Consider the following 24,270-nt stretch of genomic DNA (forward strand, 5'->3'; position numbering starts at 1 on the left):
TCCGAGCTCCTCCTCCCGGCAGTCTCCCCTCCGATTTGCTCCCTGACTCGGTGCACTGTGTAATGCCCGGTGGGAAGGAACACTCTGAACCAGCAAAGGTGTCCTTGGCAGATGGAGGGGACCAGATGGTACTCCCCAGTCCACAAGGCATCGCAAGGAGGAAGAGTCTGGCTGTGTGCGGGGCCGGGGCGGGGGGGTGGGGTGGGGTGGGGGGGGTAGGGAGACACAGAGAGAGAGAGAGAGAGAGAGAGACACACACACACACACACACACACACACACACAGGGTGGAGGGGTATGGGGCAGTGTAGGGAAGATATCTATGTATTTGTGATACCCTTATGCAAATCCAATGCAAATTCACAAACTGATTGTGTCCGGATTTGTGGAATAATCAGCTGGTGCATTTGACTAATAGCCCCTCAGAGGGTGTGGCTGGGAGGGTACGCTGCTTGGAGGTGCCAGATGACTTTGCATTTCTGGCTCTGCTGGTGACCTTGGCCAAATTACTTAACATATCTGAGCTTTAGTTTCCTTATCTGTACCACAGGATAATATCTTCCTTCTGCAGGCGGGAGTGGAAATTCCTCTGAGATAATGTCTTAAGCCGGTACTGAGGGTGGCAAGGTGGGGGGAGGGGAAGTGCGTTGAGGCTGGGGGTGGGGGACAGAGGTCTTGGGTTGGGGAGAGAGTACCTTGGAGCTCCACCTCTGAGTGCTATCCTTGAGTGAGGCCCTTCCCTATCTCCAGAGGGAAGGCAGCAGACAAAGGGGCAGCAGTGGTGTTTGGGCTGGATTAGGATGTAGGGGCCTGGCAGTCCATCTTTCCTCCACACAAGGAGGAAAGAGACAACAGGCCAGCAGCCCTGCTCCTGCCAGCTCTGCCTCTGGGCTCCTGGGGCTCCCGCCAAAAGTTCCCTCCAGAGTTCTGGCTGAAAACATTTCCGGCATTCTCTCTGGACCAGGATGTATCCCAAGACACACTGTGGGCCATGCCCAAAGGACCAGAGCCCAGCCTGGCGCGGGGAGCCCCAGGTCTCTGGCTGGAGTTGCCCTGGAGCCCACTTTCTAGGTGTTTCTCACAAGGGTACCTAGTCGCACCATGCATCCAGGGAGGCCCTTCCCTCTCCCTCCTGGGAGGCCACCTTGTTGGGACACACCCCACCTGGGGTCAGGTGAGCTGCCCTCTGGACCTGGTTGGTGCACTTTCTAGGGCTTCATTGTCTTAGGACCCAACATCTCTTCCTGAGGTCTGGTCTTCATCTTTCTTGCTACTCTTTGGAGCCTGTGGCCCCCTCTGGGCCTAACACCGCAGGACCCACCCCAAGGTGGGCTCCAGAGTCTTGAGCCCTCTCCTCAAAAGGAAGAGGCAGAGTGTCCCTCCATGTGCTCCAGGTACATGATACTTGTAGAAAGAGCCCCCACCGTCCTGCAGCGTCTACACAAACTCCGTACTACCAGGTCTGATGTCATTTGTAGGGCAAAGGTCGAAACCACTAACCTCCTAACCTCCTAATGAGGTCGGAGTTGACAGTTTTCGCTTTCCCCATCACCTATATAACCCATCCCCCATCCACCTCCACTCAGATTAACTATTGTTTGTTAACTAACTGGAATTTAAAGAAAAACTTAGAGTAGAAAGCATGGTCCCTCCCTGCGGGGGCGGTGCCCCTGATCCCAGGCCCTTATCAGACCTCTGTACCTGTATCCCTTCAGTGATCTGACTGACCACCCTCCACACCTACGCTAGACTGAGCTCCTTGAGGTGCAGGGGCTGTTTCTGACTCTTTTTTCTCCCTAATCCCATCCTAGGTCAGGTCTGCTTTGGTCAGGGAGGCGGGGGTGGGGGTGGGGTGGGGGGGCCGGAGGTGGAGGGTGCGAGGGGTGCCGGGAGCTGGTGTTGGAAAAGGTGTTGGAAAAGGCGTTGGAGCTGCCCCGCCCCCTTCTGAGAACAGACTCTGGCCAATAGGAGTGTCCCATATTGGTCAGGGTGATTGGCTCAGGGATGCCTGATGCCAGCCAATCAGGGCCCTTCTTGGGATTTGTTAGAGCCGCTGGAAAGGTGGAAGTAGACACCAGGGCGGATGTCTTTCAAGAGTATTCTTCTCCTCCTGTTGGAGGCGGTTTCCCTTCCCTGCAGCAGGAGGGAATGAAGTGTGGGGGAGACCAGCAGAAAAGAGGGGCGGACAGAGAGCATCCGGTACCTTCGGTCCCCAAGTCTGACGTCCCTGGGCGTTCCAGAACTGCCTGGCTCCTCAGCAATGCCTCTGGTTTTGAGACTTAACTTGGCAGCCTTCTAATAGGTCCCTTTTGCTGAAGCTGAGTTGGGTTTCTAACCCCTTTGTGACCAAAGGGTCCTGACCGTTTGGATAGGCTCACAGTTTGGTGAATGGAATTATGGAAAAAATCCTACGTCAGTAGATGCAGTCCAATGCAGTGGCTGAAGACCAGAGGCCCCCAGGATTATTACACACAGGGCCTGGCCTCTAACTCGGGGGACTCTATCTCTCCTGATCACTTGGGATCACTCTAGCCTCCCCTCTCACCTCTCCAGCCATAGGACATATCATCAACCTGAGCTACACGGCAAGTAGCAGTTACAAGCTCCTTTCAGAGCTTTGCTGTCATATGGGGCTTAACAGCCACTCTGCAGTGGACAGGGGGCGGGCTTCTCAGCCCCATTGCAGGGATGGAGAAGTGACTGGTGCTCAGACATCTAGGAGGGCTGGGCCCAGGGCCTGAGGGCAGTAACCTCCTTCTCACCACAGTACTCTGCTCTTTGTGAAGTCATTCCCCACACTTTTCCACCCTCCGCCATGAAAGAAGGCATGTCCCTGCTCCCTGGGAAGCTGGGATCCGATCTTTATGCAAAGAGAACCTGTCAGGGAAGGCCTCCCCAGGCCAAGAGAGCAACCAGAACTTGGCACCCCGCTATGGAAATTTCCGGCCCCTAACTATATACCTATATCTAAATAAATAAAATACATATCTATCTCCCTTCTTACCAGTCATCCACACCTCAGTGTGAATGAATTTCAGATCCAAAAAGGCAAGTTAGGAAGGGGGCAAGGAGAACACACCACTGAATGTAGAGAGCGCACGAGTCGGGGGGGCCTGTGATGACTCCCCCTACTCATGGGGCAGCCTCAGTCTGGCCTAGGCATCACCAGTCTGCAGCTGAGGGTGGCAGCAGGTGGCTGCTACCCTCCCTGGAAGCCCGAGGGATGGATAGATACCCATTAGCCAGGGGCCCAGGGGCACCTTGACAGCTCCCAAGGGCCCAAGGAGGACAGCTCCTGAAATGGCAACCACCTTCCTTCTTGGAGCTTTGAATTTGTAGGGAAACTGTGGGGCAGACAGAGAATTCTGTCTGGTGGAATAACCAGTTGGTGCATTTGACTAATAGCCCCAGAGTTTGAAGACTGGAAGTGTGTTGAACACTCTGATCCTTCTCTGGGGCAGCAATCTTTTCAGACATTCCAGAGAGAAGGTTGGGGTCCTGAGGAGTGATTGCCTCTTGTGTCACCACCTGGTGTCCCTAAGGGCACAACTTACCCGAGGATGGGGAAAGTGGGGGCATAGCCTGTGACCTTTCCTCTCCCGGCATCAACCCAACTCAACACAGGACCACAGTCCATGTAGAAAGGCCAGTCCTCCCTCCAACCAGGTCCCCACTCTGTGTCCTTAGGACCAGGGTCCAGGGGCCTGAAATCACATTCAGGCCCTAACTCCAAGTGTTAGGTGTTAAAGTCCACTCTCTATGTGCCCAAACACAGGTAATATAAAGGGACAACATGCCCCTGTTCAGCTAGCTTGTCCTCATTTTTGATGGTTTGCATCAGCTGGATGAGTGTTCCAGGAACCATATCCTTGCTTATATACAGCTGTGATTTATGGACTGCGAGGCTGTCAAAGCGTTTGCACACCAGGAGGCAGCTGGTTAAGGACTCAGGATTGCCTTAGGGCCAATCTCCACTCGGTCTTGAGCCCCCAGCATCTGTGAGACCTTGGGTAAGTCATTTCACTCCACTAAACCTCCATTTCTTTATTTGTAAAATGGGGATGGAAATGAATAGTACTGACTTCCTAAGATTATCCAGAAGATTAAAGGAGTTGATGTGAGTGAGACATTTCATGTAGTGCTGGGCCCAGAGCCAGCATTCAAAATATGTGATAGATATTGGGATGAAGATGTTACAGGCCTCACCTACATATGTTTATTGAGAACTATTATTGAGGACTATTATTGCTATTATGACACTATTATCCCCATCACACAAATGAGGAAACAGGCTTAAAGCATAAGTAATTTGCTAAGCTGCACATAGCTGGTAAGTGGGAAAGCTAAGTTTTGAGTTGATACCTATCCAAAGCTGTCTGTTACTTCCACGTACAAAAGCATAGACAAATAATGAGCTGTTGGGGCTGCTTCCTAAATTGGTGAGATTGGGTATTCATATCACTTTTTCAGTGGGCCTCCCACTTTCCCAGCTCATGAGCTCTTGGCATCTCTGTTTAACCCTTTTGATGATGGCCTAAACAGCTCAGGCTCCCTCAAACCCCTAATTCACTGCCAGGCACCAGGCTCTTCCACAGAACTGCGCCATCGCCTGTATCCTTCAGCCTTCTGGGGACCCAAGAACATCCTGCAGAGCTGTGCTCTCCTGCCCCATGGTTCACATTGGGCGCTTGATGTTCCTCACAGACCTGGGATCAGTGCCTGAATGTCTGGCGCACTCTTTCCTCTTGGACGTCTCAGACTTCTCTACTCTTCTTAAGTCCCCAGTTAAATCTAACTACCGTGGGCAGAAGCTTCTCCCCCTGCCCGAAGGGGAAAGTTGAAGAGGCTGGAGGAGCACCCTCTCCCCTTCCTGCTCATCACATCTCTGGCCCTCATTCTCCCCTGCCTTCCTCTTAGCTGAGGAGCCGAAGCACCTCTGTGCCCCTGGCACCACCCCCAGGGGTGGCTCAGCTAGATGGGTTCTGCTCTGCACCCACTTCTCCCACTGTGCTTCATCTACTTTCTCAGCTCCCCCTTCACCTTAGGACCCCCAAGGAGAACGCTCCCTGGGCATGTCCTCCGGGAACCTGGGCATTTGTCTGACTTCCCCTGATGTCTTTCGTGCCCCTATCAGACCCTACCACAGGCCATATCACTCCCATTCGGGAACACACAGTTTGTGAAATCACAAAAGAGGGACACCAAAGTTCTCTGACAGAGCCTGGCCCAGCATGCTGGGTGACTGGCCCCAGTGAGACAGCACACTTAATCACACCCCTGGGCCTGGCCCTCCTCCCAACTCCTGACCACTTGGTCTGTTGTCTTAGAAAAGACTTCCAGAGTATTCGCTTCCCACCCCTGGATCCTGCCTTGTGCTCAGACACCCAACAGGGAAGCTCAGCTCCAAAGGCCATCGAGTCCCTCCCCCAGCCTGCCTGGGGTGAAGAGGCCCTTGCTGATCCTTGGTAACCAAGGGAAACCAGTCATGCTTTGGGAGGGAGGGAGGAAGGGAGGTGCCGAAGCTTCTGGACCTGCAGGAAGGACTGCAGCCCGAAGGAGCTGGGGGTGGGAGTCAGCCCTTCAGAGAAGGCTGCGGCACCGGGCTCAGGACTGCTTTCCTCCACGAACTTATCGGATGCTCCTTTCCCCTTCCTTCTTCTCATGGTGCCCCCCCCCCGCACCCCTTTACTCGAAGACCCTTAACCTCTGGGCCTGTATGCAGATGTGACCGTAAACGGGGAGAGGCAAGAGTTCCGCCTCGAATGGGTGGGGGTGGGGGGCCTTCTGAGGGGACAGACAGGCCCGGAGCCAAGCCAACCTCAGGCAGGCGGGAGTGGGGGGCAGGGGGTAACTCTGGGGGGAGCGTCCTCTCTTCCGGGGTTCACCTCACCCACTCTCGGTGCCTGGGCACTCACCTTCCTGCTGGCCCCCCGCGCTGCCGCGCCGGTCGTTAGGGACGCCCCGCGTCGCCAGGGGGCGGGGCTGGGGGGCCAGTGCGCATGTGCGCAATATACCCGCGTGAGCATAGGGTGCGTGCAGCTGTGGCGCGGTGTGCCGCTGTGTGAGTACCGCAAACTCTGTTGGCAGGGGTGCGCTTTCTGATTCTGGGGGACATGTTTAGGAATAGATGGGCTTTTCTGGGGGAAGGTGCGGAGTGGGAGTCAGGACAGGGCTCCTGGACTGGAGTGCTGTTCTTTCTTGGTACGTTTTGTGTGGAAACGAGGTCCGGAAGTACAGTTTTGCAAGCCCACAGGGCTGAGCAAGCAGTCGGAGCCCCAGCAGAATCCTCGGCATCCTTTTCTGGCAGGGACTGGTCCTTTCAACCGGTGCAATTAGAATGAGAAACCGTGCCAGAAGCCATGCTTTGCGCTTATAGTTTTAACTAAACGGCCCCAGAACTTGGTCACCAGGGAGCCTTTGGCTTGGAGATGGATCCCTTGAGGTCCTTTCCCTCCTCTAGCAACAGAGATCTGGGAACAACAGAGTTGGAGCTCCGAGTCTGGCTGGGTGCTGAGCACATTCATTCTGTCGGCTTCAGCTTGGGGTTGGGGCAGGTGCTGTGCAACTTGGCTTTAAGAGTCACATGCCTCGGGGCACCTGGGTGGCTTAGTGGGTTAAGCCGCTGCCTTCGGCTCAGGTCATGATCTCAGGGTCCTGGGATCGAGTCCTGCATCGGGCTTTCTGCTCAGCAGGGAGCCTGCTTCCCTCGATCTCTCTCTCTGCCTGCCTCTCTGTCTACTTGTGATTTCTCTCTGTCAAGTGGATGGGTGGAATGGGTGGAATCTTAAAAAAAAAAAAAAAAAAAAAAGTCACATGCCTCTGACCCCTCAGCTCTCCAGACCCCCACCACCTTCCACCACTCCCTGTGCCGGCTCACCTCCCCCGCAGGGCCTCTGCACTGTGCCCTCAGCCTGGGGCACTCCTCCCTCAGATACCTTTGTGGCTCACACCCTCCCCTCAGATGGCACCTCCCGGTGAAACAACAAAGTCACCTACCCTTCTGATCTGTGTCCCACTTTCTCTGCAGACCTCATCCCTGCCTTACATCTGCTTCCTTCTCTTCATTGTGTATTTCCCCACTAGCAGCAAGCTTCCACAAGTGCAGCAAGTTTTAGGCCTTTGGTTCTCACCACATTCTCAGCAACTGATCAATACCTGTTGCTCATTTTATCGACAGGCCCTTCATGAAAATGGGAAGTCGCTGTTAATGAAACAAGTGGCACCAGAGAGGATCTGCCCTGCTGTCGTGACTTTCATAGGGCAGGCCTGGGTCTCCGTGGCCAGGGAGACCCTCGTGGGTGCCCAGAACAGGCCGGCATGGAAAGCCCTTTGAGCGGCAGGGGCGACGAGGATGGCTCCATTGTGGATGCTGGGTGGGGAAAACTGCTCTTGTTTATAAGCAAAAGACCTTCTGGGGCTTCCTAGCTTCGGTGAAACAAACAAACAAACAAATAAATAAATAAAAAGATTTTATTTATTTATTTGACACAGAGAGAAAGAGAGCACAAGGGAGAGAGGCAGAGGGAGAGGGAGAAGCCGGTTCCTGACTAAGCAGGGAGCCTGATGCGGGGTTGGATCCCAGGACCCTAGGATCATGACGTGAGCTGAAGGGAGATGCTTAACCGGCCGAGCCACCCAGATGCCCCTTGGTGAAAATACTTCCTAATGAGCAATCACAGCCAAGACAGTCGTGGCTCCACATTCAGCCAGTGAGAGAGGGGTGTATCTTTGGGTCCACTCTGCCTTCCACAGCCCCATCTCCTTATGTCGCCTGGCCCCAGGTGGCCCTCCTGGGCTTCGCTGCTTGGCCTCCAGCCTTTAGTCCTTTGCTTCAGCCTCCAGGGAGGTCCTGCCAACTCCTTCAGAGCTCCTGGCCCGGGCCTGTCTGCTGTCTGTGTAGTCTATGTGAGTCCGTGGGTGAGCTGGGTTGGAGCCGGTCCAGGGCATAGGCTCGTGCGGTACTGAGGACAGCTTCCAGGTCAGTGGTGGTTCCAGCACCCCGGGCCGCCACCTGCGAGCCCCAGGCCTTGCCCCCCATGTGGCTGCATACTGCCAGGGCCCAGGCCTCTGCTGTGAAGGCTGGCGTGGCACTCTGGGGACAGATGCAGAAGGGACAGTAATGCAGGGCACCCCTGCCCGCCACCATCCACTCCATCTCCCTCAAGACTGGCATCATGGTGATTAGCTGGGCGCATGGCAGGGGAATCAGGTAAGGGGATGGTGGGGTTTGGGGATGTGGGTGGAGGTTAATGAATGTCTGCTATTTGTTTGCAAGGGATGTGTGGCCTGGAGCAGGGCGGTAATTAGGGGAGCTCATGGCGCCTTCTCTAGTCAGGAGGTGTGGTAAGGGCTAAGAGATGGCCCTATGCCCGTCCTGGGGTGTCCCCATACATCCCTTCTACCCTGCCTCAGAGGAATCAAAGGTGGGGAACCATAGGGCTGGACCAGGAAGGGTTGGGGGTGGGGGAGGTTCCTCTCCTCCATCCCTCACCTGGGCGACCTGACAGGCACATAGCACATGCCCCAGCTGTTGGGGGCTGAGGAGGAACACAGAGGTGCCGGGCACCCGCTCACACAGCTGCCGCACCACCTTCACCAGCACCTGGGCAAGGGAGGGAGATGGTGAGCCCACTGCTCTCTGGATTCCCAGCTACCTCCCACCAGGGACTATCCTCCCTCTTCTGAACCCTGGGGCCACCCCACCCCCAGCGCTCACTGAGAGGGACTCGGCAGCAACTGTGTCCACAATCAGGGGCCCCTGTGAGTGCCGCTGCAGCAGCTCCTGGGTTTTCTCTGCAGCCTGGGGGAGGGGGCAGGAAGGATGGCATTAGGCGGGAAGGTAACAGGCCCCAACTTCCGCAGTGAGCCCCAGTCCAGAAATTCCCGCCCCCAGCAACGGTCTTCGGCTTTGAACAGAGGTGCCAGGGGCTCTGTGTCCTTCACTTCCCCCCATCTCTGTCCTTTCACCAGAGCTCCAGACCCTCACAGATATGCTACTGAAGGTCAAGGTCTAAGGCTGGAGCCCAGATGGATGAAAGAGGGCGGGAAGAAGGCAGATCTATAGTCAAGGAGCAATGAGGGCTGAATGGCTTAATCAAGTCAGTCCGCTTCCTGGAGGGAGAATCTGAGCCAGACTCGGGAGTTGAAGGAGAGGCACAGTTTGGCAGAGAGATGTGGCAGGAAGGCTTGGTGATGGTGCCCAGTGGGCGGGAGAGGGAGGAGCTGCCCATTCCGCCCGCCATGTCAGGCCAAGAGGCTTCTCCAGCAGCTACTCCAGCAGCTCTGACCGTTGCCGAGTGTGTCAGCTGAACCTCTTCTTACCTGCCCCAGCTCCAGCTTCCGAACAGCCGTGTTGGCACGTCGCTGCAGCCCCTTCAGCGTGGCCTGAAGCTCCCGACGCTGCCACTGGGGCATCACGGCCAGGTCCACGGCCTACAGCCAGAAGCCCATCAGCAGGGCCCTTCCCTGAGCCACAAGACTTGGAGTTGGGGCAGGGGGAGAATGGGGCGGGGGGGAGGCATGGAGAAGGGAAGAGGGCCAGGAGAGAGTGGGGAGCAGGTCTATGGTGGGGGTGACCCTCACATCGGTAAGTCGTCCCATGTCCTTGGAGAGTCTCTGAGCCGCCACCACATCCTTGCTGCCCTGCCTCAGCCGCTCTGTGGCTGCTTCAACCTCCTGGGCCAGATTCTGGCCCACCTCTCGGGCCTATAGAGATGGAAGAGAATGTTCAGGGCTGCTTGGCTTACTCTTGCCTCCCCAGGATAGGGGCTCAACCCACTGCCAGTGGGCCAAATTAGAAATATTTAACCATCAGGACTACTCAAAGCACTGGCCAATCACAGCAGCTGCCAGCAGCTGGCCCTGCCCTATCCGCATACAGGTCCAAACCCTGCTTCTGCATCGGCATCCCCCAGCCTGAGAGTGTCAGCTGCATGGGCCCCCTCTGCCCCCCATGCCCCCATCCAGCAGCCTCCTGGGCCCTGCTGGCATGCTAACCTGCTGGGCCTGCTCCCCGGTGACAGCCAGCAGGCGGGTGGTGCCCCTGGTGAGCTGGCGCTCCCCAACGATGACCAGGTCCCCGATAGCCCCCGTGCGCAACAGGTGCCTGTGGCCAGGGGGACAGAGAAGAAAGTCGGTGGGAACGGTGGCACAGGAAAGAGCAGCCTCAGCTCCGAACCAGTGGCTTGTGGCTCCAGAGACCAGAGAAGGGTGAGGACCCGGGGCCCCAGGTGAGGGTAGGCAGGCAGGCAGGAGTGACTCACGTCCCACAGCACAGCTCCACAGAGGTCTTCAGTGCAGCTCGGGAGCCCGGGTCCAGTGCATGAGCTACAGGCACCCCCACTGACACCACCCGCACAGGATCTGGGTACACCTGAGGGTGGAAGGGAACAAGTCTGTTACCCAGCCTGTGTGTGTGGGGACGTAGGGTGCAGGTGATCTTCAGTGGTGGGGGGCAGGCAGCTCACCTCATCCAGACACCGTAGGCCAGGGACATGGGCAGTGTGTACCAGGGCCACGTCCTCCATGTACACTGGCTCGTCCTGTGCCACAGCGTCTCGCACAGTGCCCTCCACTGCCCGGAGCTGCTGTGAGGTCAGTGGAGCCTGGTGGGGTGGAGGGAAAACGGACAGACTGAGAGAAGTCAGCTCCACGCCAGTAACTGACACTGCAAGAAGCAGTCAGCTGGCTGACTACCCTCTGCTGCTGAAACAGTGGCTAGCCCAGAGCGGAGCTCACTCAGCCTTCAAGGAGCAGGCAGTTCTTTTCCTTAGAAAGCTACCTGGGAGTAGGACCTGCTGGGAACTAAAGGCCTTTCACTAGGCACTAAAAGTTGATGAAGAATCAAACATGCTCTTCTCTACTGAGGGAGCACCCAACAAGGGGCAGCCCAACAGAAGAGAAACTCAGGAATGTGGGGGGGGGTGGGGGCAAGGACGGAGCTTGATGTGCAAGGAGGGAAGGGAGACAGGGTGGCAGGGGAGGGAGGGCAGCTCGGTTGGAGCAAGAAGGTCTTGGGTGACAGCAGGAACAAGGAAGCTGGGTGGCTGGAGGTGAAAGGAGGGTTCTGGACACCGTCTGGCCAGCCCCCTCCCTGGTGCACCAGGAGCCTAAGGGCAAGATGCCCCCCCCCCCCAACGGCCTCACGGTGACTGAGCCATGGGAGGCTCAGGTCCTTGGGCTGGCTGAACCCCCAACAGCGCCCCCCCCCACCTGAGTACCTCCCTGTAAGCCTGCCGCATCACCTGAAGCCCTTCTGCACCCGCTCACCTGCGTGGCCACGTCAAAGCGCAGGCGCTCGGGATTGAGATGGGAACCTCGCTGCTCCGTGCCAGGACCCAGGGCCTGCCGCAGCGCCCAGCTGAGCAGGTGGGTGGCCGTGTGCTTCTTCATGCACCCTAGACGCCAGGCCTGAAACACTTTGGTCACCCAGGATGCTGGGGCGTGGGGAGAGTTGAGAGGCGGCAGGATATCCCGAGTATCAGTGGTGGGGTCCTTACCTCATCCACGTGGAGCTGCACCTGGTCCCCCACCTTCAGGTCCTCAGGGGCCACAGCCTCATGTAGGATGAAGCCTCCAAAGACCTGGGCCCGGGCCACTGGGAACAGCACATCCTGAGGAAGGGCAGGGGCCATGGCTCTAGAGTGGGGGCTTGTAGCTTTTCCCTCCCCTTGGTTCCCTTCCCAGCTTGGGCCTGCCGGGGGCAGAAATTCAGTCTTGTGTGTGTGTATGTGTGTGTCTCTCACCTCCTGGTCCACCCGCGTTAGGTAGCCTCGGTCTGAAGCCTGACCCCCCTGTTCGGCATAGAAGTTGGTTTTGTCCAAGAGGAGGCCAAAGCGCTGGCCCTTCCCCACGGAGGCCACGGCGGTCCCATCCTCTGTATACAGCTGGAGCACCTGGGCCTCACAGGTGCTGAACTCTGCCACGGAGAAGAACAATTATCGGTGCTAGGCCAGGGTGTGGGACCTGGGATGTGGGTCTGTGCCTTACTTGAAGCCAACAGGCACGTGGCTGGAGAGGATGGGCCCCTTTCGGGTGTGACAGCGATCCCTGGGGGCTATCCCAGGAATGTGCAGGGCCGGGAGCAACCATGGCCGCCCTCCTTCCTGTCACAGCCCTCCTTCCCCAGTCACCTCCAGGTACACCTGTGGCCACCAGCATCCGTCCAGACTCTCACCATAACTCCCGCTGGGTCGCAGGGAGTAGTTGTACTTGGGACTGTCATCCGTTGGAGGCACCCCTCGGCGCTGCAGCTCCCCCAGTGCATGGACACTCAGCTGCAGTCCCTGCTCCTGAACGGGTTCGGCCTGCTGTGACCGGTGCTGCGGGATGGGCAGATGTGTTTGGAAGGGGCACGTGGATGGTGCCACGGGAAGCCTCCCCGAAGTCCTGTCCCTGCCACACGGCTGTGTGGACCCTGTAGCCCCTTGCAGTAAGCCGCTAGGGCTCAGCATGCTGCTAGACCCTGGGCTGGTCAGTGAATGGGCCTTCATGCAGGGTCCCAGATCAGGCCTCCCTCCCACCCCTCACCCACCGCTGCCCTTGGAGGTCCCCTCTCTAGGCCACTATGCTGGTCTCTCCCCTTCTGCTCCTGGTCAGCCCATTGCACTTGGATTCTCGCCAGGCTATCGGTCATTCAGAGGTGAGGGGTCAGACCCCACCTCAGCCTCCTGTTGTCCTTAAGAGTTCCTCCCCCAGGAACTCAGGGCCGGGGATCAGGTTGTCCCCAAAGAACCCTGGGACGGTGTTCCCCAGCCTATACCTGGGCATCCTCCTGGGCCAGTCGGGCTAGCCCAGCCGAGTCCAGCTGGACACCTTTCTCCTCCAGCATCAACTCTAGAAGGTCCAGGGGGAGCCCCAGATTCCCAGACAGTGATAAGGACCAGGCCACTTCAGCTTTGAGGGAGGAAGACAAAGGGTGTTGGGGTGGGGGGGCAAGGGTCAGGATAGCCCAAAGGGAAAGGAATGAGGGAGCAATAAGGGCCAGGGCTTTCTAAGCACACAGAAGCTACCAGGTGCCAAGCCCAAGTGTCTCCTGCCTACCCCACTAGGTCCAGGACAAGGTTAGGCCAGAGCTGAGTGTAACCCAGGGTACTCCTTTGTCATCTGTCATTTCAGAGGACATGGGAAGCTCATTCCAGGCAAGAAGCCAGCCTTGGGAAGCAGGGACTGGAGGCAGGGCCAGCTGGGCAGTGGAGAAGTGGAGAGAATCAGGGTGGTGTCTGGCAACAGAGAGGTCTGGGTGTTGGGAGACAGTGTAGGGAAAGGGGCATGGGGCAATGTGGGTGTGGATGCTAGGCACAGGCCTGCCCGAGCTCCCTCTTCTGCCTGCCCTGGCTTGCCTGCGTGAGGCTGTCACACCTTGGCCAGGCACCTCACTCACCAGGGAACAATTTAGCAGGCCCCAGGCGCCTCAGGGTCCTGTCAATGATCCGTCGACCCCGCTGCAGGGAGGCCAGGAAGGCGGCCTCGTCCTCTGATATCACGCTGGCTATCTGAACCAGGGCAGGGAGGGACTAGAGTTAGACCTCCTCTGAAGGAGAGCCACTCTCCACCCCGTCTTGCTGGCCCCTGCCTCCCCATCTGAAGCCAGTACCTGGGCTGAGTTCTTCTGTAATTCTGGATAAGCGTCCCCCTGAGGGAGGTGGAGGGTTGAGAAGGTGTGAAAGGCAACTGACCCACTCTCTACCTCCCCACCCTGGGCCTCCCTGAGGACACCTGCCTGGGGAGCTCAGCTCAGATCGAAGGATGGGGAATGGAGCCAAATAGGGAATACAGGAGGAAGGGGATCCCAAACTCAAAGGCTCAGCTGCCCGGGCAAGGAGACCTCCTGAGGGCTCCCCACTTCTTGTATGCAATCCCAATTTTCTCAGCCTCACAGGACCTGGGCTGGACACTTAGGGTAGGGAGCCTAGGCTGGGGGCACTGTCTGGGCTCAGCTGCAAGCTTCCTGAGTACCCAGGGAGGCTCAGAAGGGTAAGCTCTGCCCTCACCAGTGTCTCCACCACGATGGGCACCAGGCTGCTGAGGAGGCCAGGCGGTGCTCGCAACACCTCTGTAGAGAAGCGCACAGCTCGACGGAGGATCCGACGGAGAACCAGCCTAGAGAGGTTCAGAGGCCAGCTATGAACCCCCAGCCTCCCTTGGTCAGCACTATGGAGAGTGGGGAGGGCAAGGTCCAGAGTGTGTGCTCTCCATTTGGAGCCCTCACCCTTCCCCCACTCCTCCAGCCATCTCCTTCCTTCCTCTCCCCTGCAATCCCGCAGCAGCACACGCCTCTCCCTGCAGCCCTTCCAGACTCACGGGGCGCCTGACATTCCGGGGTAGACGCCATCAGCGATGCAGATACTGAGTGTGCGGATGTGGTCGGCCACCACGCGGTATGCCATGTCTGTGCGCCCCTCGTCGGCTGCTCCTACCCGGCCCAAGTAAGGGGGTGCCCCGCAACCCTGGCAAGTGGGAGACAAGGAGATGTGGCTGCTGGCCCTGCCTAACGTGGCCCAGGTGGGGTTCTCTTCATCAGCACCAGAGCATCTGCCCTACCCCGTAAAGCCGATCACATCTGGAACACAGAAAAGCTTCCAACATGAAAGGGAGCTGCTCCCTGTCCCGCCGGGGCCACATTCAGCACTAACAATGATCATGGCTGTGATCACGTACTGAATTTCTGCTATCAGAATGGGTGGGTGCTTGAATGATGCGTTGTCTAATATCCAAAACATGCTGCTCTGGTATTACTGGCCTCTTTTTTAAAAAGAGGAAACAGAGGCTTAGAGGAGCTATCTGAATGCCACAAGGCCATGCATCATATCGCATTGCACCGGAGCAGATTTGAGATCTGAATCTGGCCTGCCTGAGCTCAGGCGCTCTCCATGGCCCATACCCACTCCTCCAACCTCTGTGGCAAGCACGGAGGGAGGGTGTAAGTTGTAAGCTGTGCCTACATGGAAGTGCTCGGAATCAGATGCCTGGTTCATCCAGCTCCACACCTAGAGCTCCAAATCTGTGTCTTGGTGGCACTTCCCTCCTGCCCCCCACCCCCACCCCCATGAACAGTCCTGCCACTTAACGCTACTCCACTCAAAAACTCAGGAGCAGGCCTTGACTTTTATTTCCCCATCCCATCCCATCCCATCCATCACTGGGGCCTTTTGCTCCTACGTCTGTGAGATCTTTCAGATCAATTACTCTTCTCTACTTTCACAGCTACCAGCCTAACCCCTGCCTTACTGTCTCTTCTCTGGATGATGAACTAGCCTCCCAGTTGGCTTCTTAGTGTCATCTCAGGTCTCCCTCCAGCCCACCCTCCCCAGGGCAACAAGAGTGGCCTGCCTCACCTCAGAACACTTCTCACCACACTTAGAATAAAAGCCCCACTTTGGACTTCAAGGCCCCACAAGGTTTGACTCCAGCCTTCCTTTGTACGGTACATTGTCTGCAAAAAAGGCCACAATCCTTTCCTTTTCCATGTGCGTGCCACTTTACAGTGTGACCACAGCTGCTTCCCATCCAGGGACAGGATCTGTTTCTCTGTCCCTTGAACCTGGGCTAGCCTGGTGACTTGCTTCGGCCAACAGAATGAGGTGCAGCTCCGAGCCTAGGCCTCAAGAGTCCTCGTGTGCGCCTGCTTTTCTTAAAACCTTGCTGAGCTGTGATGTGACGTGAACAAGCCCCAGCTAGCCTGCTGCTTGACACAGCCTGGTCCCCCGCGTTGCCCCCAGCAGCCAGTCAGCCAGCCAGCCAGCTGATCCTCAGAAATAGAACTGCCTCGCAGCTGACTATACATGTATGAATGAACTCAAGAAAACCAAATGACCCGAAAAAGCCCAGCCAATCTTGCTAGCCCACAGGCTTATACACCAACTAACTGGTTGTTACTTTAAACTACAAAGTGGTAGGTGGTTTGTTAGACAGTGAAATCTCAGGGACACATTCTCCAGCTATATCCCATGTGATTCTTCTTTAGTTAGCTGGCCACGTTTGTGTTCCTTTCCTGCCTCAGGGCCTTGGTACCTGCTGTCCCCTCTACCTGAAATGAGCTTCCTGTGGCTGGCTCTTCCTCTTTCAGGTTCCAGCTCAGAGATCATGTCCTTGGTAAGCCTTCCCCAAACACTTGGTGTAAGAGCCCTCTGGACCCAACCCCCTCCTACTTACTATCACCCATGTTTACTGCCAGGTTACAATCTGCATTCTTGTTTAAATCTGCCATCTTGTTCTTAAATACATTTACTTATTATTTATCTCTTAGGCTACAATGTAATCTCCATGATCTCTTTTCTGTTCATTGCTGTTCTGCCATACCAAACACAAAGGACTTCGCCCATAGGAGGCACTCAACACATATTTTTTGAATAAATGAAGGAAGGAGTTAGGGATAATATCAGGTAATAAACATGAACCCCAACCTCATTTTTGACTCTGGTATCCTTGATCGGTCATGGTTTATGAAGAGTTCTTAATAAAGATGGAAAGCCAAAGCTGGAAGGGAAGAGGCAGGCTCACCTGGTGTATGGCCTTGAGCAGTGGGGAAAAGAGGTCAGTGTCGTAGGTGGAGCGTGTGCCTTGCAGCACGGCCACCAGCCTTTCCAGGCCCATTCCTGTGTCCACGTGCCGCTGGGGCAGGGGCTGCAGGCTTCCATCTGCCTCTCTGGCCAGGGAAGGGTGTGCAAGGTGAGGCCCCACACAGGATTACAGGGGTGAGGCAGATGCCCGTGCAGGGGAGGAATGAGAGGGGGCTGACAGTGGGAGGAACCAGAAGGCAGTTTCCACCCCTCTCCACCAAAGGCAGACAGTGATGGCCTTAGTTCCTATATGTACTTTCTCGTAAAGGGTGATCTCCACTCATACCCCTGCTCGGGCCCTTGCCTGAATCCACATGTCCCCTTTCTGGGACAGAATTCTTTGCCTTGAGAAAGAGACAGGTCAAGGCTAAAAGAAAATCTTAATAGATCATGAAGCTCAGCTTCAGCATGTGATAAGAGCTGAGGACTGAAAGCAGCAGTGACTAGTATAACCATTATGAGCATAGTTGGTTGGGCATCTGACTCTTGACTTTGGCACGGGTCATGATCTCGGGGTCATGGGATCAGGCCCTGCATTGGGTTCTGCGCTGAGGAGGCTGCTTGGGATTCTCTCTCTCTTTCTGCACTGCCCCCTGCTCCTTTGTGCTCCCCCACTAAGTAAATAAATAAACTGTTATGAGCATAGACTAGGGTTAAATCAGTTATTATCTGAAAAGTACTTAGAAATGTGCCTGGCACACAGTAAGCACCATTTAAATGTTTGGGTTTTCTTGTAAGAAATGGATCAAAGTCTCCTGACTGCTACCTTTTCCACTTCTGGCCAGGGCTTTCCCTCCCGCTTCAGCCCCTATTACCTGTTGTGTTGAATGAAGACCAGATTCCAAAGCTCCACCAGCTGGGGGGCTCCCACTCTACCAGCGAGGTCATAGTGGATCTCGGTACATGGTCCACAAGGGCCAGTGTCCCCCATCTCCCAGAAGTTCTCTTGGGGTCCAAAGGAAAGCACATGGCTGGCAGGCACCCTGAGAAGAAAACCAAGTGAGTGGTAGGGAGACAAACCTGAGAGCCAGAACCCTCTCGGCCATGAAAGCCTCTCCATTAAGCTCAGCAAGAGGACAAATAGGGCTGACTCCAGTCTCCTAGGATTCGTTGAGATTCTGAGGACTGATGCTGATACTATTTGCCAGTCCTCTTGCCCTCCAGAAGTGGACATAATGGGCAGAGGCAAACTTACCCTAAGCTGAGCCAGATGTCCCTGCTCTCCAGGTCTGGGTCCAACCCTGCCTTGGGGTCACCACCAAAGTAGGAGACCCAGAGCCTGTCCTCAGGGATCCCATAGACCTGAGTCAGCAGCTCCCAGGCCATGCTGCAAGCCTCCTCCTGCAGGGGAAACCCACATGGGGTGGGAGAAGGAACATGGTGAGAAGAGGGCCCCAATGAAGTGCCAATCAAGCCACATGAGTTTCAGCCCTCAGTTTAAGACAAAATTCCACTGCCCACCTTGTTTCCAGAACAAACCTGGACCATTTCTGCTTGAATTTTCTTTTTTTTTTTTTTCCCTGCCCAGGAAGCCCCTTCCCTCCTCTAAATCCTTTCTTTCAAGTTCCATCCTTTTCATGAAATTATCTTTCTACCCTAAGCTGGGCTGATTTCTAACTCCTGCATTTTAGTATTTCTGCCTGACCATTTATTCGTACAATTACTGATTAGCCATTAGGCAAGAAGCACAGTCCTGGCCCTCAAAGAGCTTACAATCCAATATAGAAGTGAAACACATTCCTACCATACATGTTCACCTAGCACTTCGCCTCTGCGTCCAGTATGAGTCCTGTCTACGCAGACACTAAGAATGGAGACAGGACTAATCTCCAGCCTCTTCTTGGTTGACTACTGACCCTTTCTTAAATCCAGGGCTTCCTGGAGACTCACTTTAAAATATTCACCCCCAAAAGCCCAATTGCCGAGCATCTCGAAGAAGGTATGATGGGAAAGGTCTCGGCCCACATCCTCCAAGTCGCTGTGGCGTCCTCCAGCCCTCACACACTTCTGGCTGTTTGCCACACGTCGGAAACCTGCCATCTCGCTTCGTGGATTCACAGTGCCCAGGAAGATTGGCTTGAACTGGAAACATATGAAGATCTCAGTTCTCATTCCATAGCAGAAAGAAGAGGTGGGGAGTGGGGTATTCAGACTATTACTGTACCCCTCAGAGTGCAGTGTGGTCTGGCCAACAGGGCAATCTGGGAGCCTGGAGGCACCCATCTCCAGTGTGTACGGAACAGACAAAGGGTAGATAAATCATGAAACAGAGACCCTCTGCTAGTAAACTAGGCAAGGTAAAAGAGGGCTGGTAACAGGGCACTGAATGTCATTTCAGCTTTTCCAAACCACACCCAATAACCTCAGGGTATGAAACCAAGACCACAGGGCAGGTCTCACAAGTCAGCATTTAACAGCCTCTAAGGTTAACATACTCCCCTTCCTCCCCCATTTTACAGATGAAGACAAATTCAGAGGGTAAATGGTGCTCAAAGTCAAAAGCTTAGAGAACACCGTCTAGCAATACTAATTATTAGTTATCTTTATTTAAAGCATGAATAAATGAAGCCAGACTTCCCCCACCAGTCTGCCCCCATAAAAGTCCACACCCTCCACTTTTTTTTTTTTTCTCTAACTGAGGGAGAGATCACAAGTAGGCAGAGAGGCAGGCAGAGAGAGAGGGAGCAAGCTCCCCGCTGAGCAGAGAGTCCGATGCGGGGCTCGATCCCCAGACCCCGAGATCATGACTCGAGCTGAAGGCAGAGGCTTAACCCACTGAGAGACCCAGGCGTCCCACACACCCTGCATTCTTGGACCTAAAACTCAACCCAAACCCTGAAGTTTCCAAGTGGAGCCTTCCCCAAGCCCAAACTCGTGTCCCCATTCACTTAGCCCAAACACGAACTGCCCCCCTTCCCCGGAAGACATGAGCTCCGCCCCTCTCTTCTTTCGCCCAATCCCGAGGCGCCTTTCTCCCGGGGAGGGTTGGGTGGGGTGGGAAATTACAAACTCCGCCCCCGATAAGGGTGGCTCAGCCCCCACCTGGTTCATGCCGGCATTGACGAAAAGCAAACTGGGGTCGCCACGGGGCCGTACGGAAGCGGATGGCACCAGGCGGTGGCCATGGCGGTCCCGAAAGAAGTTCAGGAAGGCGTCCCGTACGGCCGTGGCCTGGGCTGGAGGGGGCTTGGATGAGAGCGGCTGACGGCTGGGGCTCACCCATAGGGGCGACCTTCGAATGGCCCGCCTCAGTCGCCCGGCGGCGGCTGCCATCGATACCGCCATCTTAACTCGGGGCAGTGACTTCACGGGTTCAAAGGGCACCGTCTATGTATAGACGGTGACTTGGAAAAGAAGCCGCGCGGGTTTTACAGCGGTCCCTGGCGGTAGGAGGACTCAAGGCAGCCTCTACTGCCCAGTTAGAGTGATTGGGAAGGGGACTTAAGCGGGATTAGGTTTAGCTAGCACAGCTGCCTGACACCTGGTAGGCCCTTAATTCATTCGTCATTAAACAAATATTCGCTTAGAGCCTACTAGTGCTAGGCATTGTTTTAGGCCCTTAAGGTATATTAGTCACAACTTTAACAAAAATCCTTGCTCTCCAGAAATCTATATTATAGTAGTAATTGTTATGTTTATTAATTTTGCAAGGTTACAGTTGGAGTTGCAGTGAACAGACATGGATTCAACTTCATGTGTCTGCGCGTGTGTATGTTTGTGTTTCCCGGCTGAGGGAAGAAGGCAGAATGCCAAGAGAGGTAATATCAGCATTCATTCAAGAAGCATTCAGTAGGGGCACCTGGGTGGCTCAGTGGGTTAAGCCTCTGCCTTCAGCTCAGGTCATGATCTGGGGGTCCTAGGATCGAGACCCGCATGGGGCTTTCTGCTCAGCAGGGAGCCTGCTTCCCCCTCTCTCTCTGCCAGCCTCTCTGCCTACTTGTGATCTCTGTCAAATAAATAAATAAAATCTTTAAAAAAAATTAAAAAAAAAAGAAGCATTCAGTAAGGCACATGGATGGCTCCGTGGGTCAAGTGTCTGTCTTATGGCTCAGGTGATGATCTGGGGGTCCTGGGATTGAGTCCCGTGTGGGGCTTCGTGCTTGGCGGGAGTGTGCTTTTCCTTCCCCCTCCCCCTGCTCCTTCTCTCTCTCTCTCACTCACTTGATCACTCTCTCTCTTAAGTAAGTACATATATATATACTTAAAAAAAAATATATATATATATATAGATTACATACTATGTGTCAGGCACTGTTCTAGACACTTGCCAATGCCCTTTGTCCTTGGCATTGGAAAAGACCATTTTGTTCTAAGGGACAGAAGCAGACCCTTTGGAACAGGAGCCTAGGGGGGACTGAAGCCAAACAGCATCTGCTCCATTATTAATTGCATAATAACGTTTGGTCTTTTAATTTGCCTGGGGATTAGAGAGAATCCAGGTTGTCAGAACAAGATGAAGCTGTTGACCAACAGCTGCAGGGATTTCTCTCTCTCTCAGCTTCCCAAAGCCCTAGGGTTTTGTGTGCTTTGCATTAGGGTAAGAGAGATCCACCTCCTGCTTCTGTCTTTATCTCTATGGTAACAGCCCTGACCATGATGCCAACACAGGCCCTTGTGGGTACAGCCGGAGTCCTCATGGGGCGTCTCATGATAACCTCTGCTCTGGGTTTAGAAAATTAAGCAGGTTAAGAAGAGACATTACCAAGGTTGAAGCTCAAGAGGGACAGCAGAGCTGAAATCAGTGTGTTCACCTACAAGGTCTCAGTCATCCCTGTGGGCTCTTTTGGTCATTCTTTATGAGTTATGTTATTTAGGGACTTTTGAAATATGGTTTCCTTGGGAAATGTTTAGTCTTTTTTGGACTTGAGTTTCTATAGCAATAGTGAATTGTCAGCTTTGTATTCTGACAGAGCACATAGCATCTATCCCGTGATCCTCTCTTTCTTCCCTTGCCCACGTAAATTAAAAGAGTTGTTTTGAAAGTGCGTTTCGCCTGTTTTGGCTTTTCCAATATTTTTGGAACAGGAACCCAAGGCCAGATGGGGATTTATGTGAGATTGATGATCTTGAGACAAGACTGTGAAATTCTTCCCCAAACTGAGATGGGAGTGTTTTGCTCGAGAAATCTAGCTGGGGCCTCTGATGTCAACTTTCTTTCTTTTTCAGATTTTTTTCCTAGAAACTTTTTGTATTATAGTAGGAACTCCGTGGTTCTTTTTGTTTTTATTTATTTATTTATTTATTTATTTGACATACAGAGATCACAAGTAGGCAGAGAGGCAGGCAGAGAGAGAGAGAGAGAGAGGAGGAAGCAGGCTCCCTGCAGCAGAGAGCCCGATGCGGGGCTGGATCCCAGGACCCTGAGATTATGACCTGAGCTGAAGGCAGAGGCTTTAACCCACTGAGCCACTCAGGTGCCCCAGGAACTCCGTGTTTTTAAAGATTTTATTTATTTATTTTAAAGAGAGAGCATAAGCAAGGTGAGGGAAGAAGCAGAGGGAGAGTGGGAGGGAGGGGGAAAGAATCTTTAGCTGACTCCATGCTGACCGCAGAGCCTGACTGGGGGCTTATTCTCATGACCCTGAGATCATGACCCGAGCCAAAACCAAGTGTTGGACACTTAACCAACAGCCACCTACATGCCCCAGAAACTGTGTTTTTAGATTAACATGGATCTAGTGTGGAGCCATGGATTTTTTTTTCCAAACAGCTTTATTGAAATATAATTCACATACCCTCCAATTCACCCATTTAATGTGTACAATTCAGTGACTTTCAGTAGGTTCACAGAGTCCTTATCTGTTACCATAATCACTTTCATCACCCCAAAAGAGACCTCATACCCTTTAGCAGTAGACCAATCCCCCCAGCCCTCTCAGCCCTAGGCAATTCTAATCTACTTTTTGTCTCTGTTGATTTGCCTATTCCGAACATGTCATATAAATGGAATAACACAATATATGGCCCTTTGTACCTGGTTTACTTAGCATAATGTTTCCAAGTTTTGTCCAAGTTAAAGCATGTATTGTGGATTTTTAGAAATGCATTTGTTTGAGTTGTTCTCTGTTTAAAGAAGAGTTTTCCTTCCATCTTATTATTTTGTCCCTGCCATTAAAAAATGATTATTTTCTTTTCTTTAAATGTGGTATTCTCTGCTAAGTCAGTTCCTTTTTTCCCCAGGGAAGCCAAGTGGTTCTTTCAGGATTGCGATGTATCTGTTCTGATTTGCCACTGTCCTCGGATGAGGAAGTGAAGCTTAAGGCCTGCAGTTTCTCAGGATAGATACGCATGGAGAGAACTCACCAGACTGGGAAGTTACTGATCTGGGAACTTCTCTCAGTAGTACGTACCATCTTTCTTAGTATTTGTAAAACTTTCATTTTGGGGGGCGGGGGGAGCGCCTGGGTGGCTCAGTTGTTAAGCGTCTGCCTTCGATTCACTTCATGCCTGAGATTGAGCCCCAAGTCAGGCTCTCTGCTCCAGAGGGGAGTCTGCTCTATCCCTCCCTTTGTCCCTCCCCCTGCTTTTATGCGCGCGCGCTCTCTCTCTCAAATAAATAAATAAAAATCTTAAAAGAATTTCATTTTGGGGTTTAAAATGCAAACTGAATCTGTTTCCTGGAAGCTGTTCAGCTGGGTTTGGGTGCTGCCCTCCCTGGGTCTGAGATTGCCCCTGTGTTGTTTGACTTACTTTTCTTGGCAGGTCCAAGATGCCCATTCTTTGAGCCTTCTCTTTTCACCTTATTCATGAGAAGAGATGCCCTTAATCTGGGAATGGAAATGGTCCTTCCTGATTTCCTTATTGGCTTTGAGAGCAGGAAGCTGAGGTCAGTGATGCATTCTGTCCTGGACTGATGGTCAGAGGAGACACAAGGGAATTTTTACCCTTACTGAGCATAGGGAACTCAGCTTTGGGAACTTCCTCATCATAAAAGCTGTCTTTCAGTGTCGAGGTTAAAAGTTCAACCTATAAGAGTTATTCCTAGTTTTATTTATTTATGGCTTTGCCTTATTTGGGTTGTGAAAGCAATGCTTGTCAAACTTTAGTATGCATAGGGATTTTCTGGGATCTTGTTTAAAATGCAGACACTGATTCATTAGGTCTGGGTAAGCTCGAAATTCTATATATCTAGCAGGCTCCTAGGTGATGCTGTTGCTGTTCCTAGCCTACTAGACCACACTTTGAGTGACTGTGACAGAAAACTCGTGGGAAGAATCGGGACACAAACTTTTGCTTGGCGCGGGGTCTTAGGGCTTGGGTGTTCCTGGGCTCTCCCCTTTTTCCCTGAGCGAGTGGGTGGAGGGAGGAGCTCCTCTTGCGCATGCGTACTTCCTCTCACCCGCTCCACTCGGGTCCAGGCGAGGGTGGCGTCTGCATCCTCCTGTTGCTAAGAGATAAGGAGGTCTAGGGGAGCGGTGGCGGAGCTGGGGAGAGGAGCTGACGCCAGCGGAACCGAGCGAGGACATAGGGTCGCGGGTGATGGGGCTCCACAGATGAGAGCCTCCTGAGATCCGGAATTCAGCGAATTGTGGACCCTCAGTGTTGGAATACTCGCGTTTATCCTTACGCATTTTTAAAATAATTACATTTTAAATGGTTATAAGTACCTACCTGTCCTCGAGTTGCCTCTTGGCCAGGAAAATCTAAAATATTTTCTATCTGGCCCTTTGGGAAAAAAAGCCTAACCCCTTAGAGATGCCTTTGGGGAAAAA

At 53.9% G+C, this 24,270-nt stretch overlaps 1 protein-coding gene across 5 annotated transcripts; it reads right to left on the minus strand.

Moving 5' to 3' along the window:
* Nucleotides 1-7,571: 7,571 nt before the first annotated feature.
* On the minus strand, nucleotides 7,572-19,847 carry AARS2 (alanyl-tRNA synthetase 2, mitochondrial). 5 transcript variants are annotated; one of them, XM_044251912.1, is made up of 22 exons: nucleotides 19,778-19,847; nucleotides 18,449-18,640; nucleotides 17,754-17,899; nucleotides 17,374-17,541; nucleotides 16,500-16,644; nucleotides 14,301-14,446; nucleotides 13,991-14,099; nucleotides 13,594-13,632; nucleotides 13,381-13,492; nucleotides 12,760-12,893; nucleotides 12,175-12,319; nucleotides 11,744-11,916; nucleotides 11,498-11,611; nucleotides 11,268-11,408; nucleotides 10,466-10,603; nucleotides 10,262-10,371; nucleotides 9,996-10,104; nucleotides 9,582-9,704; nucleotides 9,321-9,431; nucleotides 8,716-8,799; nucleotides 8,491-8,601; nucleotides 7,572-8,091 (listed from the first exon to the last, which is right to left on the minus strand). In XM_044251912.1, the coding sequence occupies exons 1-22, from the start codon at nucleotides 19,841-19,843 to the stop codon at nucleotides 7,861-7,863; spliced, it is 2,847 nt and encodes a 948-aa protein (XP_044107847.1). In that variant the 5' UTR covers nucleotides 19,844-19,847; the 3' UTR covers nucleotides 7,572-7,860. The 5 variants fall into 5 exon arrangements, with proteins under 5 accessions (XP_044107847.1, XP_044107827.1, XP_044107837.1 ...); XM_044251892.1 differs by having other exon boundaries at nucleotides 19,601-19,847; XM_044251902.1 differs by lacking the exon at nucleotides 13,594-13,632 and having other exon boundaries at nucleotides 19,601-19,847.
* Nucleotides 19,848-24,270: the final 4,423 nt, after the last annotated feature.

This window comes from Neovison vison, chromosome 1 (assembly GCF_020171115.1).
Source record: "Neovison vison isolate M4711 chromosome 1, ASM_NN_V1, whole genome shotgun sequence".
NCBI lineage: Eukaryota > Metazoa > Chordata > Mammalia > Carnivora > Mustelidae > Neogale > Neogale vison.